The sequence below is a fragment of the Typopeltis vanoorti genome, chromosome 6 (genome assembly GCF_054136105.1).
Source record: "Typopeltis vanoorti isolate ZY-2024b chromosome 6, IOZ_Tvanoo_1.0, whole genome shotgun sequence".
Classification (NCBI taxonomy): Eukaryota; Metazoa; Arthropoda; class Arachnida; order Uropygi; family Thelyphonidae; genus Typopeltis; species Typopeltis vanoorti.
Window position 1 is genome coordinate 146,769,228 of NC_143554.1, and position 26,508 is coordinate 146,795,735.

At 34.8% G+C, this 26,508-nt stretch overlaps 1 protein-coding gene across 1 annotated transcript; it reads left to right on the top strand.

Moving 5' to 3' along the window:
* Positions 1-7,768: 7,768 nt before the first annotated feature.
* On the top strand, positions 7,769-15,196 carry LOC150106045 (BTB/POZ domain-containing protein 6-like). The gene is made up of 3 exons (XM_090393787.1): positions 7,769-7,788; positions 11,187-11,419; positions 13,162-15,196. The coding sequence occupies exons 2-3, from the start codon at positions 11,193-11,195 to the stop codon at positions 14,237-14,239; spliced, it is 1,305 nt and encodes a 434-aa protein (XP_090249913.1). The 5' UTR covers positions 7,769-7,788; positions 11,187-11,192; the 3' UTR covers positions 14,240-15,196.
* The last annotated feature ends 11,312 nt before the right edge of the window (positions 15,197-26,508 follow it).

Below are 26,508 nucleotides of genomic sequence, written 5' to 3' on the forward strand. Positions count from 1 at the left end.
AGGATTAAATGTTTCTGCTGATAAGCACAATTTTGATTCTATGCTGATGGTAGTATCTTAAGTGGAAGACAATTTTTGACGAGTTTTCGAAAGAATGCCAGGAGAGAGAGTACAGGCAGGGCCGGCTCTACCGACGGGACAACGCATGCATTTGCATGGTGCAGGAAAATTGCCCTAAACTACGGAAAATAAATGATAAAAAAAAAGTTATTTATTTTTTCTCTGAAACCAGAATTCCGGATGTCGTTGGTTAAATTTTAAATAATAAAACTTCATTGTACAGGATATTTTTTTCAAAAAATCATAATTTAAAATAATGTAGTAATATCTTGCGTTTTTTAAGGGATGAGGCAGCAAATCGCGATTCCGTTGTTGGCCGTGAGTGATCTTGACGTGAGGGTAAATCTCATTTAACCAATGAGGCCAAACGATTATGAGATAATTGGTTAAGAGTAAAACAATGAAAGAAATAAAATCAAAATACATAAATGCAGTTTTGCCGAGATTGTTAATAATACTTTTTTGATATAGTTATTAGGATTTGGCTTCGAAAACAATTTTAGCATTCCAGCAGGGATAAAAGCTATTAGGCGCAGAATATCGCAAACGAAAATCGGGAAAAGAACATTTTCAGAACAAAATTCCACCGTTAAGGGGTTGTCTCTCTTTCTGAAAAAATGTGGTTTATGATCAGACATGTTGTAGCCGAGCTTAACATCATGGATTTTAAGACGTCAATAAGAGGTTTTTTAAGGGAATAGGAAGCAAAATATGTTACTGCACAGAGCGATAAAATTCCTAGGGTCGGTCCTGAGTACACGGAAAAGTGGATTTTTTTTTTTTTTTTTTTCCAACAAAGTAGACGGGACTACGTTTAGGTAGCATATGAAGTTCGCGAGATATTCTTCGTCACGCTATCGAATGGGTAATGCGATTAGTGTTAGGTAAGGATTATGGAAGATTTTGAACATTGAGTGCACTGTAGTCAAGAAAACTATGGATGAGATTTAAGGTTTGTGAGAAATATTATTAATATAAGAGCACGAGTGAAAACTTAAGACCCTGGGATAAAATATTTTAACGAACCAGTATGGATTAAGGAAAGCTAAGGAGATGACTTGTGTCGTGACAGGAATAACGCGACAGGTTAACCTATCGGACATTACTACTGTGGATGATCTAATGGCCATAAAATAAGTATGCTCATATTAGGTACTGTGAAATTTTTTTCTAAATGAGTGATATTGACGAATGAAGTTGCTTTTACGAATCGCTATCTTTTGCGGTATATTATTTTTACAAAATGCTCAGGTATGTGTATATTCGATGTTTAGAAAATAATCTCATCTTGTAGATATCGAAAATTAAAAATAAATATGACTTATCATTGAACTGGTTTTTGTGTATATATTGCCTACATAATTTTCCACAAAACCCCCAGTTTACAGAGGCAAATAATGCAATTTTGCATTATTTGCCTCTGTGACAGGGGGAATGGGATTCGGCACTAACAAACATTAAATGCAAGAAGAGGAGAAGATCCGCTGTCTGAAAAATTGACAATTTTTCAGATTAATTAACAGTTCGACCAGCAGTTAATAAGTATCAGGTAAAAGCATCACATTAAAAGTATTTTTTTTTTTTTTGTCTAAGGATTTGATATTTAAACATTTTAATTTCTGTAACTTGAATTTAATATGTGTACATTTCTATCGAGACAACCAACCATCTTTTGCTTTAAGATTATCATGACCCAGTTTCTTAGCTAGCTCCTCTAACTTCATTTTTAATTGGACCACTGATGTACACGCCTGCTTCCAGTTATAATGGAGAACCTGATTTGGAGCTCTCTCAACGTCAGGATCCTTACTTTTATCCATCCGTTTTTCTGGATGTTCTCTTTCTTATGGCGTGTCCTTTCTCGCAGTATATCTTACTGTTGTATCAAGCACGCAGTCTTAGATTTCGGGATTCCAGTTATCTCAGCCAGGCAATGACTAGTACTGGGCGAATGGCCTTTGATTTGGTCTAGTAAGACATTTTTTTGGCTAGAAAAATCTTTATGCAGCAACTTGGTAAGAGTCCAAAATTGTATAAAATTAATATTAAAAACAAGTATTAAAAAAAAAAAAACATTGAAAATTCTCTACATTTTTCTGGTTAGGCGTTCACTCAGCATGAAAGATGACAGAAGTGTACTTAGCTAACGCTATTTAGAAACTGTCCCTGTTGTACCTCTTAAGAGGTACAGTGGGGACGGTGAGAGGGCTGATGAGTCGTCACTCAAGATACCTGGGGCAACAAAGCTGATTTGTTGTTTTTAAACTGATTTCGTGCATGTGTGACCTTTGCACTTCTTGTGCCAATAAACCTTAAACCAACTAACCAATAATAAGCGATTACCTCAGAAGGATAACATTGAGTGCTGCATCTCCTGTGCCAAATAAGGGGAAGAATTTCTGGTAATTTTCTAGGTTTGGTTTGGTTCTTTAAAGTTTTTGCCAAATCTTAATGGTCCAATTATCCGGATTCTACTGTGTAACAGAAAAAAGAAGAGATGCCGTAAAAATTTTAAAAAGAGTCTAATATTAAGGTTCCATGGTCAAAATATGATAATCTTTGTAGATCAGACATGAAACCTTTCCAAGAAATTTTAGGCCATCAATTTAGTTCTGTCGGTATCGACTATGCCCACTTGGTTAGAAAGGTTTCGAAGATCCTTTCAAGTAGCCACCCAAACAATCATGATACGGATGAAATATATATTAAAAAAAATTTCGCTTTGTATCCATGCAATTTCAATAGTATCCAACGATTATATTAACTTCAATGAGCATTTCGTATCCCTGTAACTGACCTGTTAATACGCCAAGGTCGGTTCGATGGTTAAAGCTGTGTCCTGCGGACCAGAAAGGATTTTCCTCCCGAAAAATAAGCAAACCGGCCAGAAAACATGCAATTCATAAATATAATAAAATGGCCTAGCCTTAGCTGCTTCTGCCTTAATTACAAACAACTTCGCTCTTTACTTAAATACGAACCGTTATAGGGAATTGGTATGTGAAGGAGGAAACTTCATTTCAAGTGATAAAATTTCACATCTTTCTAAATTCAGCAGTTATTAATTTCTACTATCTTACGCATATCTCTTCTACTGCAAGACGAATCATTCAAGTTTTCAACTGAAGGTGAGTTAGCAGAAGTCATCTGGAATTTGCATGATACTTTGTCCATCAGGAGAATTCGAGATTTTCATCCAACAAAAACTGTCCAGATAACATAATGAACAAATAAACTAAATCAGTCTACTCTTAAAACTCTCCCAAAATATTCTTAGGATGTGCATAAAATTCCGCCATTAGTATTATGATTCGGATACCCCAATGGAGTCCCAAAAATTCGTTGTAGTTCGACAGCATATCATACTTTATAAATTTATTCACCGACATTACATTCTCCACTTCCTTCGTTAAAGCGTTCCACATCCCTTCTGAGAATATCTTCATTTCCTTAATTTACAACACTTCCGATTAACATCCAGAATAGTACTTCCTTATTTACTCCCTTATATTATCAGCTATCTTTTCTTACTGAGATTTCTTCGAACTTGCATACTGTAAGAAGACTATTGAAGCAAGAGCCGTCGCTGGCAGATTGCCAAAAAGAGTCAATTCATGTTGAAGAGGAGAAAGAAATAAGGCGAAGTACGAATATGTGAATAATATTTTCCAACTGCTGCGCATGCAAAAACTTTAAAAACTAGAATTTTCATAAAAGAAAAGCTAATTTTCCGACGTATAATAATAATAAACACTCATTCCACGAAAGGCATTGATTACCCTATTATCGGAATGAATAGATTCGTCTTCTGACATGCGCAGAAGTGTCGAGAGGTCTCGTATTTGTGGTCGTACAGTGTCTCAGTCATATCCCTTCTTTCCTATCTATTAACTAAAGTGTAACTCTCATTCTCTAGCATATATCATAGGCATTATTACATAGTCCTGATATTATGTTTTGCTACCGTACTTAATTCATTTCCACATCTTGTCATCTCACTGTGTGGAAATCTTTACCCAGCTACAGTTCGGACGCAGTTGGATCAAGCCTTTATATATCGAGATAACACCCCTTCCGCTAAGCATGGCAGTAGTATATATAAATTGGTGTTCAATTCTGTTTATTATCACGCCTAAATCCCTTAATTCCTCAATGAAATGAATTTAAAATACATAAGAACATAAGCTAAGCAAAAAAACAAGAATAATAATAATAAAAAAAAAACGAATCTACAAAGAAGAAAATCAGTGAAACTACTGAAATGAAAATATTAAGAAAAATTGAAAGTATAACAATAGTAAACAAACTCCCGAATTCAGAAATCAGAGAAAATTGTAAAATACAGCTAAGAAAGAATTGGATCCAAAAACGGAAAGAGTTATGAGAAAATTATATAGAAAGAATGCAGGCCAAGAAAGTTGAGAATTGGATGCCATAGAGAAAAAAAATTATCAAAATTAGTAGGACAACTAAAAGATGGCAGAATGGACTGAAAACGGAAGCGTAGTACTACAAACATTTATATTTATAATGGGAGTCTGACTGGACAAATTTTATTTCAATTTGGTAGCTTGAATTCTTGAAAAAATTGTCTGGCCATCTCAATTTTTATTTTATTTGGAGAGACCAAATGTATAGAAATTATACAGTGAAAAATTTCGTTCCAAATGTATGAAAATAATAAAAATTGGGATTGGTGCAATAAGATGCTAATGTAGTTCATTTTTGGTTTCATTCCTGGCGCATTTTATTTTATATGGCAAATTGTTTCATGGGTGGAATTTAATATTTTTTTAAGTTAATCCCACACATAAAGAGTTGTAAACTTATAGATCATTAGTACAGGGTTAGAAACGCACTCTAGAGACTAAACATGATAATTTTTCAAACCCCTTCTGTATTCTAGTTAGCAGGATAAAGTTTATAAAGGGCAGTGAAATTTATTTACCATGAAAAGTTTAAGATTTCTATTAAAATATATAGGCCTGCATAGCCTTGTGGAAACGATGCTCGTTCCACAATGGTTACAACTAGAAGAAATGCCTAGTCGTCTATTAGAGGAACTTTACCTAGATATTTCTCCAGTCATTTCCCGAGTTAGTCGATCTTTGGCACAGGCAGTTTTTTTTTTTTCTTCTCTCATCTTCCCTTGGATTTTTAACTGCATAACTCAAATATCAATCATAGAGCTGACTATTACAGGCAATCCGGCTGTTGTCCGTTGCATACTTTTGTCAAATTGTTGATAGAAGTGAACTCAACTACTTCTATGTACAGCTGCCTACTACTTTCCAAAAATTTAATGTAAGCCCTCTAACGCTAATTGTATTACATAAGGCAGCAATTATTCTTGCTAAACTGGAGATCTACATTCAATACTGCTCAACAAAAGATTTCGTTTCTTTTCGTTTGAATTCCATTTCCACTGGTGAAACAATTTGAAATAAGGTTATTTCAGATTTTCGCTATTAAGCCAGTTGGATTGACAAAACGGTCCTTGAGTTCAATATATAGGCTTATCATATTTCCTTTAGACAAAAACGGGACATTGGGATGGGGCTTATGTAATATTCTGTATTCATGAAAAAGTGAGACGATAAAAAAAAGTTTTATTACATAATCATATTGAGCTTACCATTATTCTTCAGTGACAGAACCCATACAAAAATTTAGGTAGACGTAGAGCGGGACTATATTTTAGGTAAGGAAATAAAGTCTATAGATATAGATATAGATATATCTTGAATACCACAACTTAGCAAAACGTACCGCACAACGATTGGAAAAGGTTTGATGCATCTAAACTGACTGTAATGCTTTTTGTTTTATTCAAATCCTCTATTACTTCGCCCAATATGTATGGTGATAAAACGTTGGTAATTATTGCTTCTGATTTGTTACGTGCTCATGAAAATTTTGGTTCTAAATTTTATTTATCAATGTCGACAAGCAGTCATTTGCGCGAAAACTTTGGATGTGATGCACAGTTTAATAAGCAACAAGAGCTTCACTCGCTGCAATTTTATCACTTTTATTATCATCATCATGTCTCACCATAAACGAACTGAATCCAGAGTCTTTTCAGCATCCTTATGTTTCTGGCTACGTAGATGTTGGTTGATGTCGCTTCTGCCTCCATGAGCAACGGAAAAAATGGACAATACAATGTTGGCATACTACTTTTGTTCCATCGCTACACAGTTTGTCCAGTTTAATAAATTTTAATTCTTTCTGGAGATCGTCATTAAAACTGCAGTTTCGCCTCTTTAATATTGCAAGGATAGACTTAAAACATTTTAAAAAATATGAAATTTCAACCACCGGCATTGAATAACAAAGCCACCGGTTAGCATACAGGATAAACAAAAACTAACGCTACAGCAAAACAGACGCCGCGTCTGAGACATGCAAGTGTTGCCGACAAGCATTTTTATTATTTTCTCTGAATACATCACTGCAGATATCGATATTTAGTATCAAACAATGCGACTCCGTGGTTATACAAATTAATGGTATCCATGATATTGATATACGATTATAGGTTATGAATAATAATTTATGATTGACCAATATTAAAGTATATTTATAGTTTTTATTAAAAGCGGGACAAAATGGACATTTTTATTAAAACAACGGGACTGTCCCGTTCAAAACGGTACGTATGGTCAGCCTAGTTCAATACTGATTAATGAAAAATTCCGTTATTTATTTATTTGTAATAATCCAGAGCCTGTGTAGCTCAGTGGATGTGGCGTTTGCACACCACCGCGCTAGGCCGCACGAAGGAAGTCTTGGTTTCGAGTCTAGTCGGCGACTAGAGGAAATTTTTCTAAGCCTTTTTTCGACCGGTTCCCGAGTTAGTCGATCTCTGGCACGGGCAAGCAGGTTTTTCCTCCCGGAAACTCGGGTTTTTCGTCCTGTAAACTCAAGAAAATCGACCGTAGAACCCACATTATTTCAGACATTAAATATATTGTGTTAGGGTTAGAGACCACGAGATGGCGGCACATTTGAGCCATCTCTCTTCACTGCGTACCGCTTAATTGGTGATAGCCTTGGGCCATCTGTCTCTGATTGGTACCAGTGGAGATTGAACTGCCCACTCAGTCTCCAAAAGTTAGATAGGGCTAAATGGCCTCGCCTACTCCCGTATATACGGGAATAAAAAAAGGCGTTAGCTGATTTTTTTTTTTTTAATCCATTTCTATTAGCGAAACAATTTCGAAATTATATGTAAGCGAATAATTTTTATTGTCAAAAAGAAACGATTCTTTTGTTTATTTAGGATCTCTCTTTAAATTTGCTTGATCGTTTCACTTGAGCCAGTATTTTATATATATATATATATATATATATATATAGAAAATTATACTGTTTTTAATTCAATCTAGTCAAATACGACTTTCCATGAGAAATATTGGCTTGCATATATATATTTTTATATTTTTTTAATTTTAATTTTAATTTTTTATATATATTTTTAATCGAACAAACGACCATAAATTATGCATTTTTTGCATACAGGTTTCGCAATTGCAATTCCGGCTACTTATGGAAGTAGACCGCCATGGATATAAATGAAAGTATTGGAAAAGTGTAATTAGTTCCTCTTTGTTATCTGCTAGCACTCCTTTATCTCTCCCGGACAGTCATTTCCTCATTCACCTGAAGGCCTCATTTCCAGTCGGATTTTCCAGTAGAAAGGGTGTTTCTGAATTTCATTTTCAGGTGAGTTGATTTACTTTCATTATTTATTTATTAATGACATGTATATTTGTTGCAAATTTTAAAATACAAAAACAGTAGTCATAAACCCGAGAAAAAAAGGTTTCAAGTTTTCATGCCTCTTCCTGGTTTTGCTTCGCTCAATATGGAACTTGTATACAAAATTGAAATGACCTGTATGTTATTACACACTTGGGATTTAATATGAAGTTGGCTTGAATACATTTAGAGTGAAGGTTCAGAACATTTTTAAAATTTAGAAATAAAAACTTAAATATGTTGTTTGTTGATTTTTTTTTTGTCTTGTTGTCACTCACGAAAGGTAAATCAATCTTACATCATTATGGTGAGTAGACCAAGGGTTAGATGATCTGCGAATCTTACTCTAGGCTCCAAGCATAGAGCTTTTTTCATACCGCTTCAGGCCTCTAGAGCAAGGAGGGTGATGGACACACAGGACGATGAAATTCATTTCTACATAAAGGCACAAACATCCGTGATACGGTGAATACGAGCCCACTGTGTGTGTGTGTGCGTGTGCGCGCGTGGATGGTATAAAAATTTGATTACTTATTCAACAGGGTTTCCAGACAAATATTTTCCATTGATTCTTTTTCAAGTAAATCACTAATAAAATTATATTCCTCTCAATATAGGTTTATAAAATCATCAACCAACTAAAGGATTAGGCTTTTAATCCCTACTTTTTTTTTTTTTGATATTAAGTAGGTGGCCGCCTTTTACCTTTTATCATCAGCAGTAGTTGAGTTCGTTTCTATTGATGATTTGTAGATTTAAGGGTTACGAGAGTTCAGCAGAAAATTTGCTGCTATTTCATGTTCCATCCTAAATCATTAAGCACATTAACTTTTGTGGTCCATTTTTCCGAGTTATTACCCTACTTAAAGTTCAGTTATTTCTGGAGCTAGCTGAAAAACAGCTAAGAAAAAGTTCCTGTACTTCGCAACTGTAATCGAACTTATAACCGTGTTTCTATTGTTGATCGAGTGTCCAAGAACTTGTGGTTTATATTTAAATCAGTTTGAGGATGAAAAAATGAAACTCTCTTAATAAATGTCTGTAAATGCAAAATTATTCTTAAATGGTAGTAATTATCGTTGTGTGTATACGCGCGCGCGTGTGTGTGTGTGTGGGGGGGGGGAGTTGTGTGTATATGTGCGCGCGTTGGGAAATCGAACGAACGTGACTCGGATTATAGGAAATTATTGCGTCCTAAACATGGGACAAGAGCGAAACTAGGATATATCCGTATGTGAATGAAATTCATAGAACTTCTGGATTCCGTGGCTATGTAATTGCATGCTTATTAGTTTATCACTGCTTGCATTATTACTTGAAACACTCGTATTTCGTCATTAATTTAACTTGGTAATACAGGTCAAGTGAAAGTATCAAAAATGCGTTATCATTCTATTCCGTTTTGACAAATCAAATCAAATACCGAATCACAGAACTGTGAGTCACACTCTGTGACCCAGACCAATCAAGTTAATTTTGGCACTGTACATTAAAGGCAAAATTATGTTCGGTGATTCATTGTTCTGACTGATCATTGAGAGAGTAGTTGAGTCACTGGTTTACATATTGTGTCAAATCAAAGGTAAGAATTATTTCATATGACTTAATAGTTGATAATATTTCATCTTGGTATTATTTTAAGCGTACTGAGGTGGGTGATGCAGGTTTGTGCATGTAAGTAGCGCTTAAAAAAATTTAAAAAATAAAATAAAATCAGCTCAAGGAAATTTTGTACATCTGGAGATCTGCAAAACTTATTAATGAATAGGGGTATAAAGCCATTCCTAAATTATTCTGTTAAGAATTGCCAAATGAATATTAATGTCATTGCAAGCAATAATACATTTTAGAGTGTTGGTTTATGTAGTATTCGTTGTTCTTTGCTTGTTGACAAATGTTTAACTCTTCAAAGTAAAATATAAGTATTTGATATTTCTTCCGCCGGATGGAACTTCTTCAATCATGGAGAAATCGTAAAACTGATTAGTGCAAATAACCAGTTTTGTTTAGCACACGAGAGACAATTGTCAATAATCAAAGTTCTTTTAAAACGTTCACTGTAGGACGCAAGACGTTTCTGCCTATAAGGGTGAAGCAAAATGCTTTTATAATCCTTGCTATCTGATAAGGTTGCTGTATAGGGAAAAGTTAATGAGCTAAGTGCTCTGCTCGACTGGGTGCGAGTTAAAAATCTTCGTTAGGAATTAGGATGGCCTTAGGTCTCCTATATTTGGAGAAATCTGTTTCTTCATAATTTGCTGCTTGTTGTTCAAGTTCATTTGGATGTGAAGACGATGCTGAGAAGAACTTTACTGCTGAAGATTGCAGGAAAGAGTACTGTAGGGGATATTAGTATCCCGGTGGAGTTGGACATTTCTGATATACCATGGCGCGTTTAAGATCATGCGAAGACATTTGTTTTGCACTCTATGTAGTTTGAGGATATTTATACTTGAGGTGTGGCTCCAGGCTGGGGATGCATAAGTAATAATGGGTCGAATCATCAACTCGTAAAGGAGCAGGTTAATCTTGGTATCCAGCTTGCTATTTCTGTTGATGAGAGGGTAAAGCTGTGCAATAATTTTTGATGTCTTTGTACATGAGGATTTTGTGTGTGGACTGAAGGTTAGTTTTCTGTCCAGCAGTACACCGAGAGATATTTGGCTTCTGCTTTCCAGGGAATCTTGGTATTAAATAGGAAGATGTCATCTTTGGGAGATATTGAGTTTTTAGTGGAACATGGCGATACCCTTTTGAGGGTTTACTTGCAATCTCCATTCCGAGAACCAGTGCTCTAATTTCAGGCAAGTTTTCTGGCAGTTTCTTGGTGACAAGGTGCGGTTTAATAGATCTGGCTAGTTGTGTCGTCCGCGTATAGGGCAATGATAGATAACATTGGATTGTGCGGTAGTATGTCCGCCATGTAAATGTAGAAACGTATCGGTGCCAGTAGGGACCAGTTAGCTTTATAAAGGGGGGGGAAATAAACAAAGAACTGAAGTAGCTTACCTTCTAAAAAAAAACCCTAAAAACCACCGAACATTTGAGAATATTTTGTCAGAGAATCCAGCGGTACTCTGTTAGTCGATAATAACGGAAACAATGCATATTATTATCTTATTAGATGTTGATAAATTGTTTTAAAAATGTCTTTAGTTATTTACTATTATTATTATTCATTTTGTTGGTCTGCACAACATAACTGAAATATTTATATAATTATAACCCGCCAGACTGAATAGGTTGAAAGCATGACATACATTATCCAATTATAAATAAAAAGGGTAAATTTACATAATGACTCAGATAATTACATGTACTTCCGACTTAGTCATTTGCTTACACTGCATTTTTGCTTTCAGATAACCATGGAAACCGTGAAAGGAAGACTCCGTTCCTTGTTGAAGGATCCTCAGTTCTCTGACGTTACTTTCGCAGTCGGTCAAGGGAAGCGCAAAGCAATAACAGAAGCTCACAAATTATTGCTCGGCATTGCCAGTCCAGTATTTGCAGCCATGTTTTACGGTTCTGTAAAAGAAAAGAGCGAGGTAGTGGTTAGTGACGTCACACCGGAAGCATTCCAGATTATGCTGGCGTGAGTAATTCAGATCCTGTCTCTTTTCTGTAAACTGTAGTTTCCCTTTGAGCTCTCATTAATGACAGGACAGGATCGAGTGTTTTACAAAGAATAGATGTACAAATATTTCCTTATTCAAATCTCTCTCTCTTTTTAAATGAAAAGCGAACGGCTCCTACATGTTGGAAACTCACTAGACAATCGCTGAGACCTCTGAACAAAAAATATTTATTGTTCGAGTTCAAATCAATTAAGTTTTGTTCAGTGTGTAAAATAGGTTAGGCAGGTTTCGCGGGTATACTAAAGGTTTGATAATCCGAACCGCTACTCTAGAAATCAAATATGGGACTTTTTTATGCTATTTTAGACTTCTAATAAGCAAGATAATAGTCTAATAGAGCGCGATCAAATTCATTTCCCATCTAAAGATATTCACAAAAATATCCAGGTCCTCTCAAGGACACGAACCCACCGCCCTTGGTTGGAGAGCGGTACTCCAGCCACTCAAAATTCGGAATAGTCTGCTGTATTATGTGTGCGTGTGTAGACTCCGTAGCTCAGTCCGTATAGACGAAGCCCTTTAGTCGGAAAGACCTGGGGTCGATTCCCATCTACGACTAAGGAGCTTTTTTTGGTCTCTTTCGACTAAAGGTGAGTGAGCCGGTCTCATATGGTGATAAAGGGTTTAGGAGTACCAAACTCGCCGCCTCAAAGGGACGGGGAGAAAGGACGGAAACCCCATACCAATAAAATAAATATCACAATAATGAAAATAATCTATCTCAATGCATTGTGGAACTGAGGAATTTTGGGGACTCCATGACTCATGGAGCAAGACTTCATGCTTTGAAAGTTAAAATTCAAGCATGAAATAAGCATTGGATCATGCTCAACCCAATCCTGAGGTTACAGTATAAACTATACTTTTTATGCTATTTAAATGAAAGATAAAACAAGTAGTGCATTAGTACTAAGGGTGGATGTACTATGAGGCAGATTTCTGAGAATCTTGATTTGGACACTAAACTTGGGCTTTTCTAATCCTCTTGAGGCCTCTAAATAATGAGGGTTGTGGTCTGATATCTCACAACAACAAAACATACCTATTGTAATGGCGCTTACAATTTATATCACTTACACTGAAGCCTTTGATTATTTTATCACATCGAGATTAAACTGTGTCTCACATGAAGCATTTATTAAATGCACTTTTCAGCGACTAGACTAGAGCGCTATCTGCTGGTGTCTTTTCATATTTATAATTTATAATATCATTGGAGTGACGTCCATAAATTTCTATATAAAATTGCCAAGTAGATTCTCTCGCTCTAGCACTTCAGACATTGGATGTTTTATCACGCTAATGATATGATTAGCTGTCATTTTACTCTAGTTCGGAAAAAAAACTCTTTGATATCCCAGAATTTTTGTAAGCTATATTAAGGAAAGACGGAATACTTTCTTACTTGCAATAACCTAAGGTGTAGTCACCATATGGTGGATACCCATCCAGGGCTTTTTCTCTCCAAAAGTTTAAGTGACCCCAGTGAAGATTCTTAAATCTAACAAAAATTCTCAAGGTCGCACAAGATCCATCAAAACCTTCTTTCTTGGTGGGGGGGGGGAGAGAAAGCAACCAACACTGTAGTTACAAGACTCATGGTGACAACAATTGAACTGATATATTTTTTGAAATGTATTGCTTTTAATATTCTTGTTCATTTTTTTAATTTAAAGATGATCCTTTTGTTTTTTTTTAGATACTTATACACAGATGAGGTTTCTATATCTTCAGTGGACATGGCTATGGAAGTGTATTACACTGCAGAGAAATACCAACTACCTTTCCTTAAACAGAAGAGCGAAAATTTTCTTTTGGAGCACACAACAGCTGAGAATGAATGTGTCTGCAAAGTTTATGAATTCGCCAAACGTCTGGATATACATTACGTGATCTCCAAATGTCTTGACATCTTTGACAGATATACAGAAACCGTTCTCAGTTCGTCTGATTTCTTGAATTGTCAGAAGGACACTTTGGAGTGTATAGTAAGTAGAGATACACTGACAGTTTCTTCTGAATATTGTCTGTTTGATGCTATTCATAAATGGGGTTTAAATTATTTCGCCAAGAAAGGAGAACAAAGAAAATTAACATTAAGAACATTGTTGTTTCCTTTATTTGATTATCTTCGTCTTTCTCTAATGTCTCCGAAAGAACTGGCTTATATTATGGAAACAAACTTGTTTACTTTTGATGAGATTGGGCCCTTATTTTGTCATAGTATCAACACTGATGCAACCATTAAACCTCGTTTATCCATTGGTAACCAGAATGATTCACAAAGAAAATATCGTCCATACACAACTTGCTCTATTGTGTTGTTTGATGAAGATAACAACCCTTCACACGAAACAGTAAAACATGATATTCCCACTGATTTAAATACCTTTCTTCCCACTGATAAAGAAATGTCTTTCACTGTGGAGATTTTGGGTGATTCCATGGTATTTATAGAACCTTTTTTATTGGTAAAAGTTAAAGATGGAGGAGTCTCTTATTACAGTCAAGAGGTTAGGGTTAAATCACTTTCTTCTTCTTCTGACATCAAGAATGCAAGATGTGACAATAAATGCAAAGATGAATTAAAGACAGTTTATGCCAAGAAAGGAGAAAAATTTCAGTTGACTTCAATATTTGCTGAGAAGTTTAAGAAATGCACAGACTGTTCCAATACCGAAAAGAAAGAGTTTGTTAAGAGGAATTATAAGTTTACTGTTCAATCAGCAAATAAGTGGATATTGAAATATCTTAAATTTAGTTTGTATATAAAATGATAACCAACGTATAATAGGTAAATATATTAAATGTTGCCAATTAACTAATGTAAATATAATTAAATCTTGAGTGCTGATTTTATGTTCGTTCTTGAATTTTTAGATTTTCAATTTATTAAAATAAAGTAAAAAAAAAGTTTGTATTTGTTTAATATTTTACGAAATGATTAAAAACAACAACAACTAAACCTGACTTTTGTGTCAAGTTTTGCACTTCAACCACTACAGGTCTATGAATTAAAGCAGTAAAATATGGCAGCTTGAGTAGGTGACGTCAGTGAGAAAGTAACAAGGTATCGAGATTGAGATGCTGATTGCAGAAAACACCCTACATTTGTTTAGCATCTTATCTTTTTTTCTGTTCATTGATTTTTAGAGGTTAGTGGTTTAATACCTCCCAAAATCATGGTAATTAGTACCATCATTAACTCTAAACGCTACGCTAGAACACGAGATTAAATGAGGTTTTAATCTCGATACTGGGACTTATATCAGAAGGAGATGACTTCAAAATTCGAAACTAAAACCGTTATTTTAGGCTTCTTAGAAACTTGACATTGCTTATGATAAAGTGGTTAGTCCTATTTTCATTGTATGCTATGGCTGAATTGTGTGTGTTCTTCTGGCTAGTTTGACTGTTTTAATTAAAAACTACATCAATTACACAACAAAGAATGGCTACAGTGAACAACAGACTGGTGTGTTCATTACTTTTGGCCAGCCACCAAGTACTCTATTTTGGATCCATTTGGAAGTCGAATGAATGCTCCAGAGAACATTGCTTTGTGTCAGATGAAAAAGTCAAGATATGCACATCCGGTTGATCAAATAATATGCTTGGGTTCCGGTGTGTAGTTCAATCCTGAGCGGACTCACATGAACGGTATATGAAGTGTAATAGTTATTACCTTAAGAAGTAATTGTATAAGATTGCAGAATAAAGTTCATTGAAATACACGTTTTTGTTTCTGTGAAATAGCTATGTGTATTATTGAATTATATCCTTAAATTTCTCCTTAATTTAGTTATTTTAATAACTGTGACCACACATTTTGGTGATCACAGTGGAACAAAGCATTTTTTAAGCGATCTGTAACATCCTCTACTATCCAGCGAAAAACTGTAGCAAGAAATGAAATAATTAAGCATATTGTAGAAATCACTGCAAACACTATCTTGCATTACAGCAATACCATCTAAGTTAGCATACAAACTCGAGTACAACAAACAAACAGACCCTAAATAAACATAACCAATCATAATACCGGACCAAGAATGGATAGATTATAGTTCGATTATCAGGACATTCACTATTTTGCTGATCATCTTTGTACAAATGGGTTCATTATTCACCTTTAAAGACAATACTCATCACCAAAAAAACAATACCCATAGAAGATATCCTGTTTTTCAATCAACAGACAAGGAATAATCAGTTGATATTGCTTTTGATTTTCATATTATTATTATTATTATTATTATTATTTGACACCTCCAGGGAGTCCAAGGACTCATCGAGGGAGAGTGTGCCAACAATATTGAACGATTGACCAACTACTAACTGCGCTCACACTTGCTGAACTTTTTTGCGTGAGCCATTAGTAGCAGAGGCTCTATTAATTGACCAACCTTTGCTGGCCAACCAATCGACCGAGAGGCTCTACGAATTGACCAACGTTTGCTAAAGAATACTCAACAATATTCTTTCTCTCCTTACTAAGAATTGATTATAAATGATCAGGAAAAATTCTAAGCATATTCAAAATGATTCTTTAGTAACATTTCGAAAGTCTTAATGAGAGATCACGTTAGCCTCGATACTGGGACTCATATCAGAAGGAGATGACTCCAAAATTCGAAGCTAAAACCGATATTTTAGGCTTCTTAGAAACTTGACATTGCTTATGATTAAACGGTTAATCCTATTTTCTTTGTGTGCTATGGCTGTAATTGCATGTGTTATTCTGGCCGGTTTGACTGTTTTAATGAAAAACTGCTTCAATTACGTTTGTGACTAGTTAACCCATCTGAAGTTGAAAGCGTTAGAAAAAGTTCTCATCTTAGACGATATTCAAACCTTAGACTTTCAAACCGAAGGACATCGTCTACACCAGAGATCAGGCAACTTTTTTCAGAGAAGTGCCAGATAGTGAATATTTTAGATTTTGTAGCCAAAGTAATATCTATAACTTATCATGTACTGTTATATAAAACAGAAGAAATTCACAATCTGTCATTAATAAAACACAGAATATTATTGTATTTTATGCTAGAGTGTCATTTCATGATGGGCCCCATTCTTTTCTCTTTAACTCAATAAAAAATAATCCACACTCCACTGTTCATTAAAAATACAACGTTCAAAATCAACTTTTCTCTTCTTCATTTGTTGCGAATGATGGATACTACTGGTAATTACAAAATAATAATTATAAAAGCGCATGAACTAGTGTAAGTGCAACTAAAAATGCCCGTGGCATTTGAAACGCTCTCAAATTAACACTGATTGCGAGCGGGTGAAAAGAGCGCAACCTATGGTCACTGCCGCAACTATACATGTGGAGCAATAGCGTCCACAGATAACACGCCAACAAATGGACGTAGATGGTCACATTAACTTGTTGCGTTTCAATTGTATAAACATAATGATGCAAATGTACATTTTGTTTTCTTTAGGGAATATTAGCATAAAATAAATTATTATTATTATTATTATTTGAGACCTCCAGGGAGTCAACGACTCATCGGGGGAGGCTATAAATCACCAAAACCAGCTATCATACCCTCCCTTAAATTCATTCATACTGGATGCACTCACTGTCCCTTAAAAGAAAACTATTCCATTCATTCACTGACTGCTCTCTGGGAGAAAACCTAGCTCTTACCCCTTTCTTGACTGTGAACAAATTTAATTTCCATGGATATCCCCCGTGTTCTTTCCCTATTTTCCATATAACGAAAAATTTCATCAGACGTAACCTATAACACCTTAAAATGTTTATAGACCTCTATCATATCATCTCTCTTTCTCCTGTTAACTAGAATCTGCAATCCTCATACTCACAATCTGTCTTCATAATCTAAATCCCATAATCTGGATATAATCGTTGTAATTCTTCTTTGCAACACTTTCACAGCTTCTTAATCCCTTTGGAATCCGGAAGACCAAATATGCGCACAATAATCCAGGTGTGGTCTTATCAAAGCTTTATAAAGAGGCAAAATGACTTATCCTTACATGTCAAAGCATGCTTCAACATCCCAGTTATCCTGAGGTCTATTTGCAACTTTTTCTTATGTGACCTTTGAACTTCAAATTTCTATCTACCAATACGACAAGATCCCTTGCCTCCTCAGTTTCTTGTATGCCGCTGGAAATCCCATCATGCCAAAGTGCATAACTTTAGACTTACTATCATTAAACTGACAGCAATTTTCATTCTCCCAAATTTCCAGTCTATTCAAATCATTTTGTAATTGCTGAATATCAGTAGCATCCCTGATTGCCCTGCCTATCTTCGCATCATCGGCAAACAAATGCACATCTGATGATGACCCTGCTTGATCTCGTTAATGTATAGTCATTAATAGTAATGGCTCAAGGACTGAACCCTGAGGTATACCACTGGTTACCTTAAATCTGGCAGGTTCACACCCATTGATACCACTTTTTGATATCTGTCTGTTAACCATTTCTGGTCCAAGTCAAGAGTTTATATTCCAATCCCATATTCGCCGGTTTATGCAACAGCCTTCCGTGTGGTATCCTATTGTTAAATCGATGTTTCTATATCGAGGTTGCTATATTTAATACGTTGTTTACTTAAATCTATCCTTTTGCTTACTTAAAACCTTATTCAATCAAATCCTACCGGCTGCTCTATTGTTATATATTTATCTTTCGTTATTTATTCTTTCTTTCTTTCTTCTCTTACTTTAATCTTATTCTTATATCTAGGATTGTATCCTATAGTAGAAAAGATCCTTACTCAGGGAGACAATACTAGATTCTTAGCTTTCTTACACAATATCTTATTTAAACTGCCGTATAGATTCAGATTATTGCAGTCGTGACTTAAATCTATTATTATATTCACTCTCTAAACCCTTCCGCCAAAATAGGTTCTATTTTTATAAGTGGTAATTTGGAATCGCAATCAGGCATGACTCAGGTTCAAGTAAATATGACATGTTTATTGGAATATCTAAAACACAATACAAAATTCATACACTCAATTATGCTCAATACTAAATAAAACTCGAATTTCTAAATTAATTAAATCTTATAAAGCATGCTAAACACAGTAACTGCATATTGGGACAGATAGCAAATGATATGAAGTTAAGCTAAATACCTTTCAATAGTATTACTCGCAAGAGAAAACTAACAAACATTCTAATATTACTGAGATATTAAATTCTACTATCCTTATCGCATTAAATTAACCCTATCACATACAAAATTTACAAAAAGATCTCTTCCAAACAATTCTTTTTACTCTCAGAGGAGGTTAACTTTCTAAATAGAGACTGTCCACAGAGTTCCTTAGAATACAGTTCTTAATTTCACATTCGTAAACCATCTCTCTTCTGATGAACTTTCACACAAAATTAGAGTAATTGCGCCACGTGTATGTCTGGATACTTCTCTTCTATTGGCTGTCCATACGCCAACGTAGGGGTTACACTATCTTCATTCCTTCTGCCAAAAACGGACTCAAAACTTTGCGTTTCAGGAACAACTCGATGGGACTTCTCAGCGACGGCTTGATTCTGCTAGGACTGGAATTTTTACCTTCATCTTTGCATGGAATCCTACTTCATTTTAAGAACGCTCGCAGTCCGACATCTTATCACAGACTTCACCCCCCCACACCCCCTTACGCGAAACTGCCCGCTAACTTCCGAACCACCGAAACAGGAAAACGTTACGACCGGAGAGAGTCTTCCGATACAGAGCTCGTTCATTAGCCTTCCAGGAATTATTACTTAGCAACTTTTTAGATGACTCACAGTAAATTTTACATAGCTTAAGTGAGGCTTAAATTTAAATCAGTTATCTCTCTGTTTAGACATACTTAAAAATGAAATCTTAATATAATCACATCAGCTTAAATATAAGGCACTTGAAATAAAGAATACAAATTTAACATAAAGTGAAGAAGTTTCACTTTTAATTACAGCTGATGTGCAGGTATTTCTCTTTGTCAGCAAGTTTTATATGTTAGATTCCAAATGAATGATTTCTTTCTAAGATTCCTTCATTTAGGATCTAACACTATCAAATGCGACCAGCGGTGCGCGGGTTGCATGCGACCCAAACTTACATTTTTGGCGTCCCATAAAATATTGACAATACTTGCATGGCATGTGGCCCATTGTTGAATTATTTAAATAATACATTTTATAATATGAATAATAAATTAAAAATCATTTTATTCTTATACTTCGTGATATCGCCGTGCAACTTGGCACGAAGCAACCTTCTGAGTCATTCCGAGTGGGAATAACAAAGGCAACTTCATCCGACGACAACCGAGATGTTGGCGCACTTTTACAGTCACGTTCCCGGGTACGTCTTTTAATATAATTCAATAACATCAACTATCATTTTCAAAGGATATATATTTGTTAAAAAAATTTCAAAAATGAGTTCAAGAAAACGTAAAATTGCAGATGAAGGAAGAAGGTTTAATGTGAATGGACAGGGCCCCATTTACCATGAGGCGCAATATGGGGGACTCATTCTCTAGGGGGGGGACACATTTTAAAACCTTACTCCTCAAAAAGAACAATAAAAAAACAGCGTAGTTATAGTGGCAAAATAAAATACTTATTTCTAAATATTAAATTCATAATATAAAAACTAGAGGCCGCTGAAAAATTTGTAAGGCTTCCCGCTTCCATTTGAAATACATTGTTCTTTCCCTTAGAATATAAAACTAACAGGAACTCTGTATTCCATAAAATTCATGTAGGTAAGCGTACCATTTCTTTGCTGGACGTATATACACGTCCAACAAACCTGGATAATATTCTGTCCATCTGCTGAAAGAATATGGATAAGAAGTGTAGTTTGACCGTCATGTCCGTTAGAAGGTGCAATAATCCTTCACGCTGAAAAGAACACTTAACAAGATTAGCTGGCATATGTAGTAGCTAAGTTCTGTGGCCTACAGCAAGAAACGCACTTGCTTGCCGTTTGCTCACTCGGTAACTGGAATCATCTCAGTTATACCAGACTAAATACCTTTGAGTTATATTCATTTTGCTGCTTGTTTTTATCGTATAATTGTTTTTAATGCCAGCTTAAAATAAGAAATCCTTTCATACTTTCTTCACTTCATATTGTATCACTTTGGAAGATCAATGTCACTATCAATTTTTTTGCCAATTATTTTAATCGCCAATACATTTTAAAATTCTCCAAGAACTTGATTGAAGATAATTATTTTTATCAAACAATTATTTTATAAATTCATGAAAATCCCAATCTAAAAATGAATACAGCCTCCATCTGTTCCAAATTAAGTTTTCTATTTTATTCATAATATTAGTTGGAAGGTTAGTTCACAGATTGCGCGATGGTTCACACTTTTAAATTTTGCTTTATAGAGAATCATACGTAAATCTTGAATCATATCATGTAATGCATAATTTTTATAAACGTAATCTGTAGGCTTTTGCATTTCAACTTTCTTGATTTCCCCCTAATCACTCACTACAAATCAAAATAAACGGCAGTTATGAAGTCAACTGTTATGTACATATTTTCGGCTAATTTCGATATTATGCGGCGGTTTTGAAGTAGCGATATTTTCTCTACAGTTTATCTTTTGAAACATGTGTAGGTGCATGCGTCAAAATGAAATTTTATATCCAAAATTTTCATAACAGAATTAATTCGCCTTTAATGTCTAACTCCCCACTCCCAAAATTATCACCACACACACACACACACACACACTTTCTTTTTGTTTGAATTCGTTATTTTTCCAAAGTAATTGTACTGTTGCAGTTTTAAGCAAAAGACAAAGGCGTAGAATCTCCATTGGATATAAATAAAAAAGACTCACAATCGGAAACCCCCGAGTAATGCAGTTTAACACAATTTGTTGTTCATTAAAAAAAATAAGAAAATCGTTCCTAAAATTGAAATGTGCGACCCATATAATCTTATTTTGCAAGGAAAGGAAGCAAAATATCATATTTATTTGAATAAATGTTATTTAAAAAATATAAATATTCATCATCATCATCATCATCATCAAATTCCTGCCAGGTATCCTCAAGGGGTGTACAGGATATGATTAGTACTACATGAAAAAAATTACATCATTATTAATTTCCTATTTACAATTTTCCTCCAAATCAGTCTGTTACTTGTCAAGACTCCAACATTATCAGATCTTATATTTCTATCGTCTAAGGCACTTTGTACCGCTTCAATCCACCTATATCTTGGTCTTCCTCTGGGTCGTTTTCTTGCCAACCTGGCAAAGAACACTTGTTTTGCTAATCTTTCTTTGCCCATTCTGTTTAAGTGACCATACCACCAGAGATTAGCTCTGCTAACGCATTCCTGGATGCTGACAATGTCGAGTTCTTTCCTAATATCCTCGTTTTTAATATGATATTGCCATTGATGCCATCTGTTCACGCCTATAATCTTTCTCAGGACTCTCATATCTGCCGTCTCTAGTCTTTGGTCAAGTGTTTTACTTCTGACCCAGCTCTCAGATCCATAAGTTAAAACTGGTTTGAACACTGTCTTGTATACAGCTAATTTAGTATTCCGACTAATTTCTCTCTTATTCCATATGAATTTATTCAATTGACTTTCCACCATACCAGCTTTGGTGATTCTGTTGTCTATTTCTATATTTAATTTACCATCTTCAGTAAAAATCGTGCCTAAGTAGCTGAAATGTTTTACTTGTTCCACAGGTTCTCCATTCACAACACAGTTGACATTTTCAATGATTCTACCTATTTTCATTGTCTTTGTCTTTTTAATGCTGACCTTCATACCATATCTATTACAACAGCTATTCAATTTAGTCAGAGAATCTTGCAGACTTGTAGCGGAGTTATTTAGAAGTATAACATCATCCGCATAAAGCAAAGAGCTGACATTAACATCTCCAATTTTGATATCATGTTTAATACCACTTTCCTTCATAATGTGATCCATATAGATAATGAATAACAGAGGGGATAATGTACATCCTTGTCTCACACCTGGTTTAACATTAAACCATCTTCCTGTACTTCCTTCAATTCTAACTGTTGACTTACAACTCAAATAAAGACGAAGTATTGCTTGATATAATGCCCCATCGACACCATATAACTGTAGCGTATTGAATAGCTTCTCTCTAGGCACCTTTTCCAAATCAACAAAACTTAAATACAAATCTTTGTTATATTCCCATGCTTTCTCGACTAATTGTCTTAAAGTGAAGATCTGATCCTGACAGCCTCTATTTGACCTGAATCCAGCTTGTTTTTCACGAAGCTTTTCTTCCACAATTCTTCTCAACCGTTTCTCAAGTATACTTGCATAGATCTTGCCAGGAACACTCAGTAGGGAAATACCTTTGTAATTCTCACATTCAGTTTTATTTCCCTTTTTATATATGGGTACTATGAGAGCTCTACTCCAATCATCGGGAATTCGTCCCTCTGTCCCCGCATTCTGAACTATGCAGTGCAGCCACTGTAAGACTTTTATACTGTCTTACAGTGGCTGCACTGTAAGACAGTATAAAAGTATAAGAGTAGATGATATTCGACCAGATGATTTCTGGTCGAATATCATCTACTCCTGCTGCCTTTTCACATTTCAAGCCTTTGATGGCTTTGTCAGCTTCAAATATAAATATTTGACGTAATATTTCCAATGGAAACAAACATTTTGATTATCTAGTTTCGCACATGCGAAAATCGTTTTTATTTCGGAAAGGACACAATAAGTAAATTGTGCAGCAAAAAAGGTGTTCAATCTAAGAAATACACTGCACATAACTACAATAATCCGGCGGGGGGGGGGGGTATTGCATTTTAACAGATAGAATGCTGATGAACTTTCATGAGCATTCTGCCTTTTTATTAGGTCAAAGGGATTTTGAGTATATTTGCGAACAGATATCTTCAACATAACTTAGCAAGTTTTGTTGTAAAAAGTGCCACATTTGAAGAAATATTAGCGGCATAATAATAAAATAGCAAAATTCATAATGCTTCAGAAAAACTTGATAATTTTGAGAATACCAAAACAAGAATGAGACACATCTCTAGAATTCTATTATCGTTATTATTATTAGAGTCCTTTTAATTATGAACTCTATAAAGATATACTTAATAAATTTGTACTTTTGTGTTTTTAAATAAATAAACTAGTTTCATTTTCTCACAGATGGTTTTCGCTGGACTACCTGTACTTTTAGACTATTGTTCTTATCAATATCGTATAAATTCTATTGTAGCTTAAATATTCCAAAGCACATTACATCAATTTTTTTACTTAGGTCAAATCCTATAAGAATGTTTTAAAAAATAACCTTGTTTGTCTCTGCGTATTTTGTATTAGATATTTCTGTAAATAGTCCTTTGGAAATTAACTGTATATACTTCTTTAATTTAATAAGAATATGTAGGATTAAAAACAAAGGCTTTGCCTGAGCTGTATGTAATAGATCTACATGGCAGCATTAGAAAGGTTGTTTATTAAATTTTATGTGTAAGAGAAAGGCTTACAAGCTCTGCACGTAAACACCTCTGATGTCAGTCAGAAAGGTTCATACAACTTTCCGATGGTCGGCAACTTACAATCAAAATAAAGCACAGAAGAGAACAAAGAGCAGTCCGAACTTGAAACTTAAGATGAAAGAATCATGCCGAATTCTTCGGTGGTTACAAACTTCGTGAGAGGTCTCAGAGAAGGCATAATAAAAGGGGACAGAGCCAAGCATATAGGGCTTCTTGGATCCAGAAGTCGCTAGAGAGAGAGAGAGAGAGGGCTTCCCATTTCCAGATGTTGCCAGAGAGGAGCTTCCCAGTTCCAGTCTTAAGCAAAGGCTTCAAGTTGCCAAAAGGAGATATTCCAGTTCCAATCGCCAGTGAAAAGCTTTCAGGCCAGAGAGGAATCCCAGTTGACAGCTGGTGGCAATTCAAGTTAGTAGAGGCAACAAAAAAAGGAGGCAGTCGTCCAGGCATTTTTGGTGAACCAAGGAAGAGGAGAAAAGGCGAGACAAATTACCCAAAGCACCTTCGCTCTGAAGTTTTTCTTTTTGCTGTGGAAGAATAATTTTGCCAGAGCTGAGTACTGCAGGGTGCAATTCACAGTCAGCTATTTTCCCAATGAGATATTTCTGAAGCCAGATTTCCTGAAGGAAGCTAAAGATCTGAGATGAGAAAATTGCCTTAGAACTTTTTGTGCAAGACCTTTGACTGAATGTGCGATACAGAGCTTTTGTAAGTTCCTTTGTACAATTCCTCTTATAATGTGTTTTACTTGGCCAATTAAGATTTAGATTAACAGTAACAAGAAGTGTCATTAAGAGAATCTATTGGCATATTTGAAGTTGATATACAGTTTGTAAAAGTAACTTAATGCAGAGTTAGCTAACCTCTTTGCAAGTGTACTAGAAGTTTAATAAGTGGAAATTGCAAACAGGGTAAATAAGTTTTTGAGTTAAGAAAGTTTTTGCAGTCATTTTGAAACATGTTCCAGAGACAACAGATGTTTTTTGTGTGCTGCTGCTATTTGTATTAATTAGTTGAGTAAGAGCAGTTTCTATATCACATAAATAGAGCATCTGAATTTCAAGGTTATTATTATTTATAAATTAAATTGATTTTTTAGTTCATTTTTTGTGCATCAAGATTTTAGTCATTTTAGGGTAAAATGTCGAGTAAAAAAGTGAATCTTAGCGAGCATAGCAAGCTATCGTTACTATTTATTGTCTACATTTTAACTAAAGCTGGAATTATTATGCTTATTACTGCAACTTTAAAAAAATCAAAGCTGGAGTTGAATAAATCTTGTAATAAATAAATGTAATTCCATAAAGGTCCACGCGGTTAGCCTAGTGGCTTTGCGCTTCGCAACCATATGCCTGGGGAAGGAGTGTCCTAGGTTCCATTCCCGTCCACGACGTGAGGAGCTTAAGGATCTTCCTCAGCCATGGCCAAGTTAGCCGGTCTTGGGGGTGGGCCGCAGGGTTTTTTCCGCCAGTTTATCTGAGGTTTATCATCCCGCAAGCAGGCAAACCGGCCCCGTGAACACACGGGTTACAGTCATAAATACTTACGGCAAGGAAGGCAACGGGAAACCACCTTGCTCATAATCATCTCTCCCTAGAATGGTAGCATATAGCTACCCTCCCGCGGCCGTATGGCAGATGGGAACCAGAAGAATTCCATAAATATGACTTTTGCTATAATTTTTATTACCGTAAATTCAAAATTTTTATTTTTAGTGAGAATATCTGAACTTGACAGTTCATGAAGTTCCAATTTTTATCTTGATTAGCAAGCTTAATTTGATTGCATTTAAATTCTTTAAATAAAATAAAATAAAATACAACTTTTATTCTTATACTAAATTATTACCATATCTTTTAATATTTTTTCGGTATTCAGAATTTTTGTAGCAACTATGATGCTTGTCAACGAAGCTTGTCAAACAAAATCAACATTCTCAGAATCAATAATGAACACTGCAATTGAAATCTTTCACAGAAAGATTTTAATTACATCTTTCTTTAAAGTAATTATGATTCAATTACATGGAATATTTAAAAGTGTAAATAATATATATATATATATATATATATATATATATATATATATATATATATATATATATATATATATATATATATATATATATACACACACACACACATACTGTATTTAGAATTACATTAAACCATTTTAAACTATTTAGAAAATTTAATATTAAATATAAAGTATCGTAGAAGTTGTATAATTATTTATAATCCATCGATATAAGTTAGTCATTTATTTATATAAAATGACTTACAAGGTTACTAGTTTAATATTACCAAGATTTTTTAAATATTAATATTTATTGTATACATGTAAAATTCGTTTATATTTTTGGGAAGAGACACAATAAATAAATTGTGCACCAAAAATGGTCAAATATCGTAGAAGAGTAAAGGAAATTCAAAAAAAAAAGAAAAAAAAAAAGGTAATTAACCTTCCTATCGGCCGAGGTGGTTGAAATTACCAGACAACCC

Bases quoted from the DNA above. Each gene is read 5' to 3' on its own strand.
- LOC150106045 (XM_090393787.1), top strand. From the start codon at position 11,193: ATGGAAACCGTGAAAGGAAGACTCCGTTCCTTGTTGAAGGATCCTCAG. The intron at 11,420-13,161 runs GTGAGTAATTCA...GTTTTTTTTTAG, and splicing joins GCATTCCAGATTATGCTGGC to ATACTTATACACAGATGAGG.